Source organism: Ovis canadensis, chromosome 2, assembly GCF_042477335.2.
Source record: "Ovis canadensis isolate MfBH-ARS-UI-01 breed Bighorn chromosome 2, ARS-UI_OviCan_v2, whole genome shotgun sequence".
Lineage (NCBI taxonomy): Eukaryota > Metazoa > Chordata > Mammalia > Artiodactyla > Bovidae > Ovis > Ovis canadensis.
The window spans coordinates 210250897-210269877 of NC_091246.1; the positions used below are offsets into that span (position 1 = coordinate 210250897).

At 37.0% G+C, this 18981-nt stretch overlaps 1 protein-coding gene across 2 annotated transcripts in view; it reads left to right on the top strand.

Moving 5' to 3' along the window:
• Window positions 1–18981, top strand: part of FAM117B (family with sequence similarity 117 member B) — an 80904-nt gene that overhangs the window by 37313 nt on the left and 24610 nt on the right. For both annotated transcript variants that reach the window (XM_069578047.1, XM_069578046.1), the window contains exons 2-4: window positions 2227–2378; window positions 8428–8520; window positions 9502–9615. In XM_069578047.1, coding sequence (XP_069434148.1) covers window positions 2227–2378; window positions 8428–8520; window positions 9502–9615 — 359 coding nt within the window. The remainder of the gene's footprint in view (window positions 1–2226; window positions 2379–8427; window positions 8521–9501; window positions 9616–18981) is intronic.

Consider the following 18981-nt stretch of genomic DNA (forward strand, 5'->3'; position numbering starts at 1 on the left):
CCTTAGTAAATGTTTACATGAAGGGAGTTCAAAAGAAAATGTTTAGTGTTTTTATGTGTGACCATGTATAATTTTTCTATTCTCCCTTGTGTTATGGAAAATCAGTCTTAGAAAGTCTAGTTGAAAAGTCAGTGCTTGGATAATATAAAATCTTGATGAAATCAGACCTATTTGATTAATACACTGAACAGTGATGGAAGCAATGTTGTAGTTAAGGAAGAGAAGTGCCAGACAGCTTTTAACAATTGGATTTTAATGAATATACTCCAGTTTACATAGTCTGTGTCCCTTTTTTGTGGCCAAGAACAATAGTTTTGTGACCATCTCGGTAGAGATTCATTTTTTAGTTAAAGGAAAAATCATGTACATGTATATTTATTGCTTTTCACTTGTTATAGGTGAGTATATGCTTCCTTGAACTTATGGATATGTACTGTATTTATTTTGTGTTTAACTATAAAAGGAAGACACTGCAGAGATATGGTTAGCATTTGCAACATTTAGGCATTGTTTTAGTGAAATAATTGTGCCATTTTGAAAACAAATTATGTATCTGAGGCATATCTTGTGAAGCAACTTTTATGATTATCAGCAACACAGCTGATAAAACTATTATCTTGTTGGAATTGAATCTCTTATTATTTGGGTCACATAACCAACAACTGAACTTTTATACTTGTAACTATATAAGACCCTTGTCAAGAAATAATGTGATATGATTAGAAGAGAGGCATCCTAAAATGTTTTCATATATGGCCTTAAGAAAAACAAGGTATTTGTTATATAGAGAGAGCTAGAATGGTAGCATTATAATATAATCTACTCATGCCTATGTTCATGTTTCATATTTTTAAATCCTTTAATTTAAAAATTTTTGTAATATAATTAGCTAAGCCTATTACTTTCCCCCTTCAAAAAAGAAAAAAAAAGGAAATAGAGTATTTTTTCTGTATTGCTCTAACTTCCCATTACCTCTAGTTTCTTTTCTTTTTTTTTTATAGTTTTTATTTTTGGCGTATATCTAAATACATATCCTGTATCTTGAAATGGAAAATATATTTGCATATATGTCTTCAAGTATAGCTCCTATAGGCTGGTTAGTTTGGTTTCTTGAAGTCTATTTATTATAACAAAACTCAGTAAGACATGTGCCTGACAGAGCTGATTAAAGTGAAATTTTACCTGTAACTTTATCTTAGCTGCCTTATTTCCTTTTGAGTGAGTATAGGTGGTGTAATAACAAGTGATATTTACCTATTACACCTACTTAATCTTAAACCCAAGGTGAGCATTTTAAAAATGGGTAGATAAGGATGGTGGCCTTTCTTATTATGCCTTTTTGTCTCTTAGGACACATTAAGCTCGTAAATCCTCTCATGGGTAATATTGATACATTTGTCTTATTTTCTGTTTTTTTGTAGAGATTAATTGTAGTTGTAAGAAATACAGAGATCTTTTGTACGTTTAGCCTATTTTCCCCAGTGATAACATTTTTGTAGGATTACGTAGGATTTTGACGTTGTACAAACCACTGTTCTTACTCAGATTTCTTCCGTTTTTACTTGTACTTGTGTGTATGTGTTTTAAATTCTCTACTGCTTAGTCTTCTTTTTATGTTTGTACATCCCCACTACAGTCAAGATGCTGAATAGTTTCCTGTCACCAAAGGGTCCTGCATATTGCCCTTTTGTAACATCTGCTCCTCTCCTGTACTTCACTTTCCCTCTTCCTATCTGCTAGTGGATCCCTGGCAACCATTAATCTTTCTTCCATTTCTAACATTTTGTCATGTCAAAAATGTACAAATGAAGTCATAAGTAGCCATTTCAGAGTGACTGTTTTTACTTAATATGTCTGGAAATGAAATGAAGTTGCTTCAGTCATGATCAACTAACTCTTTGCGACCCTGTGGACTGTAGCCTGCCAGGCTCTTCTGTCCACAGGATTTTCCAGGCAGGAATACTGGAGTGGGTTGCCATTTCCTTCTCCAAGGGATTTTCTCGACCCAGGGATTGAATCTGAGTCTCCCGCATTGCAGGCAGACTCTTTATCTTCTCAGCCACCAGGAATCCCTTAATGTGAGAGCCATCCAAGTTTGTGTGACTCAATAGCTTATTCCTCTTTGTCACTCACATTTTATATTTAAGTTAGAGAAACTCTACCTAGTTTCTGCTTTGTTTCCTTCCTAAGCTATTTTTTAAATAAATGTATCTGTCTTAAATCTAGGGGACAAAACGAGACCACCTTCCTCCAGCCCCTCTAGCATCATCCGCCGTACCTCCTCCCTGGATACACTCGCTGCTCCGTACCTAGCAGGGCACTGGCCTCGTGATGGTCATGGGCAAGCTGCTCCTTGCATGAGGGACAAGGCCACACAGGTAGGTTTATTACAGTTCTTATCTTGAAGTGTTTCACTCTGAAACCATTTCTCATAATATTGTTTATTCTACTCTGCTCTCAAATTCTTAAAACTAGTATGTATTAGCATTATCTGGGAAGCTTATCAAAAATGCAGATCCCCAGGCTTGACCTTGAATGTTCTCCAGTAGGTTTTGGTTGAGTCTTAAGAATGTGCATTTGAAACAGTTCTCAAAGGAATTCTGATATATGCAGTAATTTATGGACATGTTTTCTCTCACTTTTTTATAGTTTAGAACATCACAGTAAATTTAATTTATGGAATTTGGACTCTTAAGCCAAAGAGTTCTGCGGTGGTGGTTTGGTGGTTTAGTCGCTAAGTCGTGTCCGACTCATTGCGACCCCGTGGACTATAGCCTGCCAGGCTCCTCTGTCCATGGGATTCTCCAGGCAAGAATACTGGAGTGGGTTGCCATTTCCTTCTTCAGGGGATCTTCCCAACCCAGGAATCGAACCCAGGTCTCCGGAATTGCAGGCAGATTCTTCACCAATTGAGCTATGAGGGAAGCCCTCTGCATTTATTCTAAATCTGTAACTTTATTGAGATTAGGGCATGGTCATATAGAAAATGAGTAAAAATTCTTTTCCCATTTAGGTTATTACAGAATATTGAGCAGCATTTCCTGTCCTATACAGCAGAATTTGAAAAAGAATAGAAGCCCATATATGTATAACTGAATCACTTTGCTGTATACCTGAATCTGGCACCTTATTAATCAACTGTGCACCAATATAAAATGAAAAAAGGAAAATGAATACGGTCTCTACTTGATTTAGCTTCATCCAGATGTGATGTTTAAATTTGTGTGAGTGTATTTCCTTCAATATTTCTGCAACCCTATTTCCTCTGCAGTTTCAGATTCAGTGGGTTCAGATATTTTGCCTTACCAGTAAGAATATATGGTTTTATAAATCGTTGGGAGCCCCTTGTTCTGTGGAAGTTCAGTAAGTCTCTTCAGCGAGTTGCTGTGATCTAGCTCTAGCTATCACTTGACTGGTGTTCCTGTCGTTTGTTTTGTTTGTAATGCTTTCCCTGGATAGTTTACACACTAATGCTCACAGCAGCTGCCCCTAATCCCATAGAATCTTGCCTGCCTACTTTTCCTGTCTTTCCAGGTTTGGATTAGGTGCCTTTCTTAGGGGACCTCAGTCATCATGAAAGGTTGTTGTTGAATCACAACGCCGGGATTCTTGGCCTCCGGAGGAGAAGAATTCAATCCGGGGCCAGAGACGAAGGCTTGATCGCTCAGAGCTTTTGTGTAATAAAGTTTTATTAAAGTATAAAGGAGATAGAGAAAGCTTCTGACATAGGCATCAGAAGGGGGTAGAAAGAGTACCTGCTTGTTAGTGTTAGCAATGAAGTTATATACTCTCCAGTAAATCCAAAGAATGTCTGGATGTTGTAAAGACCTCACCAGACCTACTCCCGTAATTTACATTTTAAGATAACAGAATTAGCCAGAAGGTTTAATCCAGAGACTGTCCTCAGGCAGAATACATTGTTGTTATATAATCCTTATAAAGAGCAGGTCTACTTCCATAATTGACAGAATTAGCCATAAGGTTTAATCCAGAGACTGTCCTCAGGCAGAATACATTGTTGTTATATAATCCTAAGGAATGTAGAGAAGGAAAAAAGTTTGTCCTTTCTTCCTCCTTGAGAATTCCAGACCCCTCTCTCCTTGGGGACCCCTAGACTTCTTATCAACCTGCCTAGGAAATGACTCTCTCAATCACATCGTATCCAAATTGGCTGTTTATCCTTTCTCTCCTAGAAAAAACTCTTTGAGCATAAAAACTGTATTTTCTCTCTAACTCCAACACCTAGTGTAGGACCTGATAATGTTAGAAGATACATATTGCTTTCCAGTACACAATGCAAAATTGAACAAAGTTGAAACATACTTAATTAAAACTCAATTTTACTTTGTATTAATTCTTGAGTGTCTTATAATAAAGGCTTGGCTTCTTAGTTGAACAAAGAAAGCAATTATCTTTTGAATTAGGAGGTTAAGTAAAATTAACGACTTCTGCTGAATATTTTTTCCTGCCTGAACATCTTATCACTGAAATTAACAACGCTGTCTTTTGCTCTTTATGCTTATTTTTATTTGTTTTGCTAATTAATACTCGTTTACTTTGTTCTTAAATCTATAAGATTTAATGCTGCTCCTTTGCTTTTCCTTGAATTTTTATACTTATATTGAATATCTTTAGTAATTTGTCTAATTTTTAAAAGCTTTTTGTTTGGAAAAGTCTCAAATTTATAGAAAAATCACAAGAATTAAGATTGAGCACCCAGGTACTCCTATATTTACCAATAAACATTTTTGCATATTTTGTGTTCTTTAATATATAATTGTTATTATCACTGATGTTATTATTTGCTCTTTGTAATTTACAGACATTGTGACTCTTCTCAAATACCTCAGAAAATATATACGAACACAGACTTTAAAAATTTAATTATCAAATTCAGAAGATTTAGCGTTGATGCAATTCTGTTCTTTATTATGTGGATACATAGACACATGTTTTTTGGTTTGTTTCCCCAGTTATGTTCTCTGTAGCAGTTTCTTCCTTAAGCTAGGATCCAGTGAAGGAGCACAAGTCAACGTTTAAATGTCATATTTCTTTAGAATTCTTTAATTTGGAACAGTTCCTCAGCTTTTGTCATTTGTGACATTGATATTTTCTATGGGTGCAATGTGGTATTTTGTTGAATCTTCTCAACCTGGGTTTATCCATTTTTTAAATGATTCAGTAATAACATTTTTTACAGAAATACTGTAGTTGACCTATGTTCTTTGTGCATGTGCATCAAGAAGTGCCCAATGTCAGTAATGTTGTTTCACCCGCCGGATACCCTTTGTAACTGTACCTGCATAGACTGTGGGGAAATACTTGAGACTATAAATATCCCATTCCCCAACAGACTTTCACCCATTGTTTTTAGCATTTGTTGATGATTCTTGCTTAAATCAACAATTACTGTAGAAGTTCCAGATGATGACTTTCTAACTCTTGTCATTCTTCCTGCCTTTGTTGGTCTAATACTTTTTGATAGAAATGGTTCTTTATGAAATTGTCCAAAATGGATTTAAAATGTCAATTGATATGACTTAAGATTTTCTTTCCCCCTCTTTAACTTTTTACTAAGAGAATGTTCAACATACAAACAACGGGAAGGACATTCTAGCTGTCATTAGATTCAGCAGTTTTAAACATAGCCATGTTTGTTTTACCAACCTTTGTGCTTTTATGTGTGTACTTGCTGCACTTTCTCAACGCGTGTTGCAGATTTCACAACATTTTATCCCTAAATCTTTCAGCATATATCTTCTTGTATAATCACAGTACCATTAGCTCACCTAGGAAAATGAATAATTACAAAATATCACGTCACATCCAGTTCATGTTAAATTTACACAAGATTTCTTTCTTTTTTACCAGGATCCATTTGGAGATTCAAGCATTTTACTTAGTTTCTCTTAGTTCCTTTTAATTTAGAACAGTTCATTTTCATTCTCATACTTTCTTTCAGTTTTAATAACATTGTTACTTTATGTTATTTTATGAATGACATATTTGTAAAGGAGATACTTTATCCTTTTTGAATTAGGAAGTAACTGTAGAATATGTCTCTGCACCAGTGACTATCCTGTTCCTTAGTAACTTTTCACCTAATGTTTTAGTGTCCATTGATAATCCTTGCCTAAAGGTGATTTTTTTTTTTTCCTTAAACACAAGATAGCATATTCTATACATTATTCTGCAATTTTGTTTTCACTTAAAGGCATCATATAGAAAAACTTCCCCTGGTGTTAAAAGTTTTTTTACATCATATTATGTAAAGAGGTATTATTTTGAATAGGCTATGCATTTTTCATATAGTACAGAATTTGAGAGACATCCTCTCCTGAGGCAGCCACTGATACCAGTTTCTTTTGCTACCATGTATACGCTACATGTGTATATATTCCTTCTAGCAGTCCTATCTATAAAGGTAGTTGCTGTACATACTGTACTGAGCCTTGATTTTCTCATTTAACAGTAGCTCATGGAAATTATTTTGTATAAGTATATTTTAGATTTCCTTATTCATTTTTATAGCTGCGTATTATTCTGTTGTAAAGATAAGCCATAATTTATTTGGCCAATCCTCTGTTTGGTTATGGTGGTGATTATAGTCGCTAAGGTGGTTAAAGTCCCTGATGCTGGGAAGGATTGATAGCAGAAGGACAAGAGAGCATCAGAGGACGAGATGGCTGAATGGCATCACTGCTGCAATGGACATGAACTTGGGCAAACTCTGGGAGGTGGTGAGGGACAGGGAGGCTTGGCGTGCTGCATTCCATGGGGTTGCAAAGAGTCGGACAAGACTAGGTGACTAAAAACAGTAGTCACTAAGCCTTGTTCGACTTTTTCAACCCCATGGACTGCAGCCTGCCAGGCTCCTCTGTTCATGGGATTTCCCAGTCAAGAATACTGGAGTGGGTGGCCTTTCCCTTGTTCAGAGGATCTTCCTAACCCAGGGTTTGAACATCTCCTGTATTACAGCCAGAATCTTTACTGCTGAGCCACCAGGGAAGCCCAGTCCTCTATTAACATTTTTCTAATCTCTTGCTTGCACAAATGGTGCTGTAGGGAATAATATATGTCATTTTGTGCATAGAGGCATAAATCTGTAGATCTGTGATATAAAGTACCAAAAGGTCATTGTGTCAAACAGTATGTACATTTGTAACTTTGACAGCAATTGCCATGTCACCTTCACTAGACTGTACCAATTTTACATTACACCAGCAATGGAGGAGAGTGTATGTAATCAAATTGCCTAGTCTTAGTGACCTTAACTTGCATTTCTTTTATTATGGGGTGAGGCTGAGCAGTATTTTCATGTGCTGAGAATGACTTTTTCCCCTGATACAGTGTTTTTAAGTTCTGGATTTTGTGTAACCACTAAGAATGTAACATTTTTGAAGCTGTACTCTGCAGTTATTTAAACCAAGAAAAGACATAATTTAGAGATTAAGATGATAAACTCTGGAATTTTAGGTTTATATCTTTGGCTTCACTACTTCCTGGCTGTGATACCTCAGGCAACTTCCCTAACCTCTCATTGTCACAACTTCTTTATCTACAGACCTTGAAGAACTTTGTGTATGTTAAATCAGATAGCACAGTGATGACCTTTCATTTACTTTCATAAAGCACAGTACCTAGCACATAATAAGATCACAGGAATGTTGGCTATTATCCGTATGCATTTGTTCAGTAAATGGGATGCTTATAATTTATAAAAATAGTAATTTTTACTAGTAATAGAAATGAAAAATAGGCTAAAGTATTGCAGTTAGGTAACTTGTGCTGAAGAATTATGGGTAAGTTGTGTTATTTTAAATATTTTGTAATACCTGATTTTTCTGTAATAGGCATGTATTTTGTAATAGAAAAATATGGTATACTTTTTTTAGAAAGGAAAAATGTTTTCAGGTTTATTGAGATATAACTGACATATAACACTGTAAAATTAAAGCCGTACAGCACAATGACGTGACGTGTGTAGCAAAGTGATCACCATAGAAACATCCATTACTTCAGAGCTGCCAAAAAAGTCCTTTTTCCTTGTGATGAGATCATCTAGGATCCACTCTCTTAGCAACTTTCTAATACACCATACAGCAAGTGTTAACTATAGCCATTGTGTTGTATATTATATCCTCAGTACTTATTTGTCTTGTAACCGGGAGTTTCTATATTTTGACCACCTTCATCCAGTTCCCCCTCTGTTAACCACAAATCTGATCTCTTTTTCTATGGCTTTTTTCTTTTTTGTTAGATTCCATGTGTGAGATCATACAGTATTTTTTTATGTTTGTCTGTCTGACTTATTTCATTTAGCATGATGCCCTCAAGGTCAATCCATGTTGTTGCAAATATGGCATTCACTATTGTTAAATGATTAACTATTTTATTAAAACCTCTTTCTTCTCTTTCCCATTATAGACAGAGAGTGCATGGGCTGAAGAATACTCTGAAAAGAAGAAAGGGTCTCACAAACGTTCAGCGTCTTGGGGCAGCACAGATCAGCTTAAGGAGGTCAGAAAAATGGTTCTAAGGAAGTGGGTGTGAAAATTTGATCCCTTGGTTGACTAGTTCCCAGAGGCTGTGAGCTGCAGAGATTTGTCAGTTCCATTGTTTTTTAATTTCTTTCTTGTTTTTTTGGTGGTGGTTTTGTTTACTTGAGAAATAACACCAGGAAAACAGAAAGATTTGAATAGGGAAATATACATGTAACTTACCTGATTGTTTTTTTATTTTTTTCATGAGACTCCATAGCTGTTAATATAATTAAATATCAAATGTATGAGATTGTAGTGATACAACAAATTCACTGTTATTATTTCTATATACAATGGTAAGTATTTTTGATATTTAGTAACCCAGTGTAACCAAGTTGATTATGGCCCTATGTTATGATTACTTTTTTTGTGCCTATAATTAGCACATTTGTGTTTTAAATATAATGTAGCATAAAACAGAAAAATTCAGTCAAGGAATAATATTATTAATATTAATATAATCAATAATCAGATATTAATCAAAATTATATTTGTTATTTAAAGATTGTATCTGAATGCATTTCATGGCTGGAATTGATTTTTAAATAATACTGTTTACTTTTTTGGAGCTGTTGAAGGTAAGGTATTTGATAAATCTAATTCTGAATAAAATGTGACTCACTATAAGGAAAATCAGAGAATAATTATCATTGTTTTTGAACTGTGAAAGCTATACGGTATAATTGCTAAAAGCTTCATTTGTTTAATACTTTTGGGAAGCTTAAAGGTGCAGAACAGTGTTGGAACATAATTTTTTCTTTGAAAGAAACATACATTTATACATATATAGATATGTGTATATATACATATAAATCTTTAAAAGTAAATCAGGTATTTGTGGTATGGTTTAAAAACTCAAAAGATATAATAGGGTTGAGTTTTATTGGTTATTATTAAGCAAGGATATGTTTTATGTGATGTGGAAGACACTCTGACGCACTTATTTTCCCCTTTTCAGATTGCAAAATTACGCCAGCAATTGCAGAGAAGTAAACACAGCAGTCGGCATCATCGAGATAAAGAAAGACAGTCTCCATTCCATGGCAACCACGCAGCTATTAACCAGAGTCAGGTAGGAGCACAAGATACCACAAGATCCAGACAAGGGATATGTTGTTTTCCTGGCGTTATGTTATTGCATAGGTAAATGTTTATGATAAAGATGTTCAAAAGCATGTTTGAAACAGTGATTAAATACTGAATCACAGCCTTCATTAAAAAAAAAAACCACAATGCTAAGTTGACAAAAATGATATTTTCCTTTAATGATATGACTTCTAAGAGATATAGCTGGTTACATATTCTGATTTTTGTCTTTGTCAGTTTGGTGTATTGGAGGCAGAATAATACAGATGAGCTTGGCTGTGGAACTAGAGCCTGGATAAGTAACCTGTTCAAAGTCTCAGTTTCCTCATGTGACAACAGAGGATGATAATGATACCTGGCGCATGAAGTCTTTTAGTAGAAAAGGTCTTTAACTGCTTTGATTTCTTAATTGAACCCTATGAACTGCTCTTGATTGCTCACCCAGGGAGCATTTCTCTTCATACTGAATTGAAATTGGATGGCATCCCTTGGCAAAGAGAGAGCAAGAAAAACTTTGCCTGTTCCTTTTTTAGGTTGATAGCTTCTGATGATTGTTAAGTATATGTGGATTGTTTTCAAGAGAAAGTATGGGTGAAGGTATATATTTTTTTCAAGCTAACTAATTATGTCTTAAAACAGTGATAGATGGGTCAAACTTGATTTTACAGATTTATAGTTTGATTGCAGTTTGGCTTCCAGTAACTTTTTTCCGTATATAAGGCATTTTAATTATAAAATATGAATATACATTGATGCGTTTAAAAGCCTAAACAAACTGCATTTATATTTGGAGAAATGGAAAATGCAAAACTGACCAAGTAAGAAGTGAAAAATTTGAATAGACTATTGGAATACTAAATATTCCACTCACTCACAAAAGGCCACAGACCCACCTGGTTTTCTAGGTGAGTTTGCCAACCTTCTGCTCCCTCTAATTCATCCATAAGTAATTTAGATGTATTTCTAAGAGATAAATCCAGTTCTTATTTCCTATTCATATTTTTACTCCAAGTAGAATAGAAGTTAAGACTGAGTTTTATTGAATTTTAATTGATGGATTTTAGCAGTTTATAACTTTCTGAAGTGGTTTTTTAAAAAGTTGTATTTAAATTAACAATTACTATGGTAAAATTATGCAAAATTTTTTTCCCCTGCAAGTTGAATTTGCTTAATAAAGACTATTGAAGTTCACATGAACTTCATTTTTGTCTAAATGAAGGTGCCTTTTTGTGGAGAAGGTGAGGACTAGAAAATAACTTGAAAAATAAATTCACGTGGCTTGACTTTTGTACACTTGACACATCAATCATCTGACTACTTGACTTGCTTTATTGAGTGTTAAAGCCAGTCGGAGATCAAGCACGTGTATTATGATAGCTATGCCAGTAGTATTCAGAGTTAATTGAGACTTTAAGACTGTGAACATGAAAATATTACTCAAGTCATGATTGTGGCTTTGTTTAGTGGATTTTCTCTCTAAAGGAGGAAGTACCACTTTGAGATATGTGTGCTTTGAGGCCATTCCTCCATCCATGCAACATTTATCAAATATCTGCCATATGACTGGTATTGTAGTACTCATTAGGGGATGCAGTGATAAATGAAATGTTGGGGCTTTCCCCCCACCAAATCTCAGATAATAAGTAAACAGTTAATTTTTATACAGTATAATGAGTATGTTGATCAGGAAGTGTTCAGAGTATTGTAGAAGGAGCATTTATCCTTGAATTGACAACGAGCCGTCTAGAAAGACTTCTATAGAAAGTGGTGTCTAAGTGATCCATGAAGGATAGGTAGAATTTAGCTAGTTTTTGGGCTTCCCTTGTGGCTCAGCTGGTAAAGAATCTGCCTGTAATGCAGGAGACCTGGGTTTGATCCCTGGGTTGGGAGGATTCCCTTGGAAAAGAGAAAGGCTACCCACTCCAGTATTCTGGCCTAGAGAATTCCATGGACTATATAGTCCATAGGATCGCAAAGAGTCAGACAGGACTAGAGATTTTCACTTTCACTTTCTGGACCCAGAAGAAATCATGGCTCTAGGGATAGGTGATAGTAAGAGGTTAGGTTAGCCAGAGCTGAAAGTCTTCATGTCTCAGTTGTTAAGAAATTTGGACTTTGTCCTTGAAGCACACCTGAGAGCTATTTTCTCCAATGCAGGGTGTTAACAGGTGGTCAGATATGCATTTTGACATGATCATTATGAGTTCAGAGTAGAGAATGAATTTGGTACAGGACAAGATTAGGATAGGGGCAGGAAAATCTATAAATAGATTTATAATCCATGTAAGAAATGATGGTGACCTAAAGTAAGGTAGAAGCTATGGAACTGGAGAGAATGGACAAACCTGAGTGATATTTAGAAAGCAATAATTAATAGTTGAACTCTCGTAAGTATTTCGGAGAAGGCAGTAGCAGCCCACTCCAGTACTCTTGCCTGGAGGGTCCCATGGGCGGAGGAGCCTGGTGGGCTGCAGTCCATGGGGTCGCACAGAGTCGGACACGACTGAAGCGACTTAGTGGCAGCAGCAGTAAGTACTTACAATATGGGAACACTGTACTCAGCTTTGGTATATTTAAGCATTTAATCCTCATCTTTGAGATGGAGATTGTTACTATTCCAATTTACAGGCAAAGAATTAAGGCTCAGAGAGTTCATGTATCTTGTTCAAGGTCATATGAGACAGAGCTGGGATTCTAATTGAAGAATTTTGACTTCAGAGTCTGAGTCTTTAAACTTTTTTAGCTTATGGTTGATGATATGGGAATGATGGACATATAGGAGTAAAAGGTAAGGCCAATTCTAGCCTTTAAACGTGATTTAAGAAATATATCCACCTACCTCACACCATGTACAAAAGTAACTGAAAATGGATCAAAGACCTCAATATAAGACTAAAACTAAAACTATAAAACTAAAAACTCTTAGATTAAAAACACAGGCATAAATGTGATGTTGGATTAGGCAATGGTTTGTTAGATATGACACCAAAAACACAAGCAACAGTAGAAAAAGTATAAAAATTGGACTTTATCATAATTAAAAACTTTAGTGCTTCAAAGATAAACTACAAAATAGGCAAAAATTTATACAAATCATATGAAACACTTGTATTTAAAATATGTGAAGAACTCTTGAAACTCAATAATAAAAAGACAAGCAGTCCAATTTAAAAACGGACAAAGGATCTAAATAGAGAGTTCTCCGAGGAAGATATGCAAATAGCCAATAGGTATATGAAAAAGATATTTATCATTATTTGTCTATAGGGAAATGAATACAAATTCCAGTGAGATACTACTTCATACCCACTAGAACAGCTAAAACTAAAAAGACAAATAGCAGGTTTTAGAAAGAATGTGGAGAAATCAGAACCCTTATATATTGCCGATAGGAATGTAAAATCCTGTCAGCACTGTATAAGCTGATAGGAATGTAAAACAGCCTCGTAGTTCCTCAAAAGGCTAAATAAACATAGAGTTACTGTATGACCCAGCATGTCTTCTCCAAATTATGTACTAAAAAGACAGTTGAAAACATATGTTCATGTAAAAACTTGAACACAGATGTTCATAGCAGCATGGCTCAGAGTAGCCCAAAATTGGAAACAACTCAACTGTCCTTCAACCAATGAATGGATAAATAAAATGTAGTATATATCCATACAATGGAACATTCAGTTCAGTTCAGTTGCTCAGTTGTGTCTGACTCTTTGCGACCCCATGAATCGCAGCACACCAGGTCTCTCTATCCATCACCAATTCCCAGAGTCTATCCAGACCCATGTCCATTGAGTCGGTGATGCCATCAACCCATCTCATCCTGTTGTCCCTTTCTACTCCCGCCCTCAATCTTTCCCAGCATCAGGGTCTTTCCAAATGAGTCAGCTCTTCGCATCAGGTGGCCAAAGTACTGGAGTTTCAGCTTCAACATCAGTCCTTTCAATGAACACCCAGGACTGATCTCCCTTAGGATGGAGTGGTTGGATCTCCTTGCAGTCCAAGGGACTCTCAAGAGTCTTCTCCAACACCACAGTTCAAAAGCATCAATTCTTTGGTGCTCAGCTTTCTTTATAGTCCAACTCTCACATCCATACATGACCACTGGAAAAACCATAGCCTTGACTAGACGGACCTTTGTTGGCAAAGTAATGTCTCTGCTTTTTAAAAATATGCTGTCTAGGTTGGTCATAACTTTCCTTCTAAAGAGTAAGTGTCTTTTAATTTCATGGCTGTAGTCACCATCTGCAGTGATTTTGGAGCCCCAGAAAATAAAGTCAGCCACTATTTCCACTGTTTCTCCATCTATTTGCCATGAAGTGATGGGACTGGATGCCATGATCTTAGTTTTCTGAATGTTCAGCTTTAAGCCAACTTTTTGACTCTCCTCTTTCACTTTCATCAAGAGGCTCTTTAATTCTTCTTCACTTTCTGCCATAAGAGTGGCGTCATCTGCATATCTGAGGTTATTGATATTTCTCTCAGCAATCTTGATTCCAGCTTGTGCTTAATCCAGCCCAGTATTTCTCGATGTATTCTGTATATAAGCTAAATAAGCAGGGTAACTATATACAGCCTTGACACACTCCTTTTCCTATTTGGAGCCAGTCTGTTGTTCCATGTCCAGTTCTAACTGTTGCTTCCTGACCTGCATATAGGTTTCTCAAGAGGCAGGTTAGGTGGTCTGGTATTCCCATCTCCTTCAGAATTTTCCACAGTTTGTTGTGATCCGCACAGTCAAAGGCTTTGGCATAGTCAATAAAGCAGAAATAGATGTTTTTATGGCACTCCCTTGCTTTTTTGATGATCCAGTGGATGTTGGCAATTTGATCTCTGGTTCCTCTGCCTTTTCTAAAACCAGCTTAAACATCAGGAAGTTCACGGTTCACGTATTGCTGAAGCCTGGCTTGGAGAATTTTGAGCATTACTTTACTAGCATGTGAGATGAGTGCAATTGTGCAGTAGTTTGAGCATTCTTTGGCATGGCCTTTCTTTGGGATTGGAATGAAAACTGACCTTTTCCAGTCCTGTGGCCACTGCTGAGTTTTCCAAATGTGCTGGCATATTGAGTGCAGCACTTTCACAGCATCATCTTTCAGGATTTGAAATAGCTCAACTGGAATTCCATCACCTCCACTAGCTTTTTTTGTAGTGATGCTTCCTAAGGCCCAGTTGACTTCATATTCCAGGATGTCTGGCTCTAGGTGAATGTGAGTGATCACACCATCGTGATTATTTGGGTTGTGAAGCTCTTTTATGCACAGTTCTTCTGTGTATTCTTGCTACGTCTTCTTAATATCTTCTGCTTCTGTTAGGTCCAAACCATTTCTGCCCTTTATTGAGCCCGTATTACTCGGTCACAAAAAAGGAATGGAATACTGATGCATACTACCATTCAGGTGAACCTTGGAAACATGCTAAGTGAAAGAAACCAGAAACAAAGGAACACGTGATTTCCCTCATATGAAATGTCCAGGAGAAGTAAACCCATAGAGACAGGTTGTAGACTGGTGATTGCTTAAAGGTAAGAAAGTTGAGAGAAGATGGAGAATGACTGCTAATGTGTGAGGGACTTTTTTTGTTGTTTGACTCTAAGATTAATTATGATAATAGTGGTACAATTCTGTTCAATTAATAGTGTACAATTAATAGTGTACTGCTGTTACTGCTAAGTCACGTCAGTCGTGTCTGGCTCTGTGTGACCCCATAGATGGCGGCCCACCAGGCTCCCGTCCCTGGGATTCTTCAGGCAAGCATACTGGAGTGGGTTGCCATTTCCCTCTCCAGTGCATGAAAGTGAAAAGTCAAAGTGAAGTCGCTCAGTCCTGTCCAACTCTCCGCAACCCCATGGACTGCAGCCTACCAGGCTTCTCCGTCCATGGGATTTCCCAGGCAAGAGTACTGGAGTGGGTTGCCATTGTACAATATTTTTCAATTAATAGTGTACAATTGTGTTCATAAGCAGAAGTTGTACACTTGAAATGAGTGAGTTGTATGATACTGTGAATTATTTTTCAATAAAGTTCTACCAAAAAATGTGTACTAACCAACATAAAAATGAATAGATAAAATGCAAATGTAATTGTCTGGAAATAATAGATTAGATGCTAACAAAGAACCCACAAGTAACCCAGGAGGTCTTATAACTGTAGAAGATGAGCACAGGTGCTCTGAGCTCAGATTGTTTAGCGTAAGATCTGAGTCATGCTGCTTGCTAGCTGTTCGAAGTTCCTTGGGTTCTCTGCATTATATTACCTGTTTGTTGTGTTGTTCTGAGGATTAAATGGTGCGTGTGTGTGTGTGTGTGTGTGTGTTAGTCACTCAGTTGTGCTCGACTCTCTGTGTTCCATGAACTGTAGCTCTCCAGGCTCCTCTGTACATGGAATTCTCCAGGCAAGAGTACTGGTACAGTTAGCCATTCCTTTCTCCAAAGAATCTTCCCAACCCAGGGATTGAACCTGGGTCTCCTGCATTGCAGGCAGATTCTTTGCCATCTGAGCCACCAGGAAACCCACTAAATGGTATTCAGTTCAGTCCAGTCGCTCAGTTGTGTCCGACTCTTTGTAACTCCATGGGCTGCAGCATGCCAGGCCTCCCTGTCCATCACCAACTCCCAGAGCCAGCTCAAACTCATGTCCATCGAGTTGGTGATGCCATCCAACCATCTCATCCTCTGTTGGCCCCTTCTCTTCCTGCGGTTGGCCTTTCTCAGCATCAGGGTCTTTTCAGTTCTGCACATCAGGTGGCCAAACTATTGGAGCTTCAGCTTCAGCATCAGTCCTTTGAATGAATATTCAGGACTAATTTCCTTTACAGTTGACTGGTTTGATCTTGCAGTCCAAGGGACTCTCAAAAGAGTCTTCACCAACACCACAGTTCAAAAGCATCAATCCTTCGGTGCTGAGCTTTCTTTATGGTATGCTGCTGCTGCTAAATCGCTTCAGTCTTGTCCAACTCTGTGCAACCCCATAGACGGCAGCCCACCAGGCTCCCCCGTCCCTGGGATTCTCCAGGCAAGAACACTGGAGTGGGTTGCCATTTCCTTCTCCAGTGCATGAAAGTGAAAAGTGAAAGTGATGTTGCTCAGTCATATCTGACTCTTCGTGACCCCATGGACTGCAGCCCACCAGTCTCCTCCGTCCATGGGATTTTCCAGGCAAGAGTACTGGAGTGGGGTGCCATTGCCTTCTCTTTATGGTATAGAGTATTACAAAACAGTTAATGTAGTTCTTGGCACAGAATAACTGCTTAATAAATCTTAGGTTGCCTCCAGTTGGATTTTTCTTTAGGCTTCTCTGCCAATTCATATTTAACTTATTTTCTAAAACTTTAATTATTATAAAAATATTTACATGCTTATTATAAGAAAGTTTAGAAACTAAAGTCAATAGAGAAATTATATGTCTATACTGTACATTTTAAAATTATATAATATGTCAATTATCTCAATAAAACTGGAAGAAAAACTAAAAATAAGAAATATTAGACTTCAGTCAAGCTGTTACTTTTAAAAAAAAATAAAATAGGAAAAAAAAAATCATCCAGAGTTTCACTCTCTAAAGATAGCTATTCCTTAAATTCTTTCTTTTTCCTTTTTCATTCCTTGCAGAGAGCATACCATGTATTAGACTATGTATTTTAAAAATTTTATTTAGTGTGGAAAAATGTTTGTTATTCAGAGGGCTTCAGAAACATTTTTAATGTTCCAGATTCTGTAGAGCAATTCTCTGACTTTTTTTGTCATTTAGTTGGGTCCAGTTACTGTGTTCTTAAAGCTTTTTTCTACATTATACTTTTCTAGGGGTAGAAAAATAACTTTCCTTATTTGGTTAATAAGTTTAAATATCTGGAGGCTCTTTTACTTTCCTCTTCCTAGGCTCTCCAAGTTATTACGGTTTTTTTGTTTGTTTGTTTGGAGTTCATGATATGTAGATGATTATTTTTGGAGGGGAGTTCCAGGTTTTATCTTTCCCCCTTTACACAAAACAAAACAGAAGAAATGATACAGGATTAAAACCGCAAAAGTAGTTAATTGATGGAACACATGCATAAAAAGCCAGATAGGAAGATAAGCTTATTTATAATGAGGGACCCAGTGCTCTGTGACTACCTAGAAGGATGGGAGGTGGGGGGCGGGGGGCAGGTTCAAGAGGGAGATGATATTTGCATGCCTATGGCTGATTCATGTTGATGGATGGCAGAAACCAGCCCAATGTTGTAGAGCAGTTATTCTCCAATTGGAGATCCCTGGTGGCTCAGAGGTTAAAGCATCTGCCTGGAATGCAGGAGACCCCGGTTTGATCCCTGAGTCGGGAAGATCCCCTGGAGAAGGAAATGGCAACCCACTCCAGTACTCTTGCCTGGAGAATTCCATGGAGGGAGGAGCCCTGTAGGCTACAGTCCATGGGGTTGCAAAGAGACACGACTGAATAACTTCACTTCACTTATTCTCCAATTAGAAAGAAAAAAGGAGACATATGTAAATGACAGTAGTTTGTAGTTTTTACAAAAGACATTAAAAAAGAAAAGTCAAATAAATACATGTTGCTGTTTGTAGCACACTGTTTACATCAGTATTAAAGGGGAGAAAACACTGATCGAGGGACAGATAAACCACATGGTCCAGGTCTTTAGGAAGATTATTGGGAAATTCCTTTAGCATCCCTTAATGATCAAGGACAGTATTGTTCTGATAGTGGATAGTATGTAACCACTGGCTAACATGAGATCTTTTTCTTGGGCTACAATGGATTTTTTTACAGTTAGAAAAGAATTCTGACATACTTTTGAGTGATTCTTTCCCTGGAAATTCAGGAGTGGGAACTGTTTATTATGAAGAATAACTGCTGCCAAGTTTCTTAGGAGAGAGAAACTTTTCACGTGTCACTGGTTTCCAAAATTGACAAAACTCTTGGATACTTAAGATATCATTTTTAAGGAGTATATCAAGAAATACTCTCATTAGAAGATGTGGCCAAGAATTCCAGTCAGTTCCGGTGAGGTGGATGAACCTAGAACCTGTTATACGGAGTGAAATAAGTTAGAAAGAATAAAATATTATATATTAACACATATGTGTGGAATATGTGAAAAATGGTACTGATGAACCTATTTGCAGTGCAGGAATAGAGACGCAGACATAGGGAACAGACTTGTGGACACTGCAGGAGAAGGAGAGGGAGGGACGGACTGAGACAGCAGCATTGACCCATTAACATTATCGTATGTAAAACAGATAGCTGATGGGAATTTGCTGTATGATGCAGGGAGCTCAGCCTGGTGCTCTGTGACTACTTAGAGTGGTGGGAGGTGGGAGGGAGGTTCAAGAAGGGGGGACATACGTATACTGGTGGTT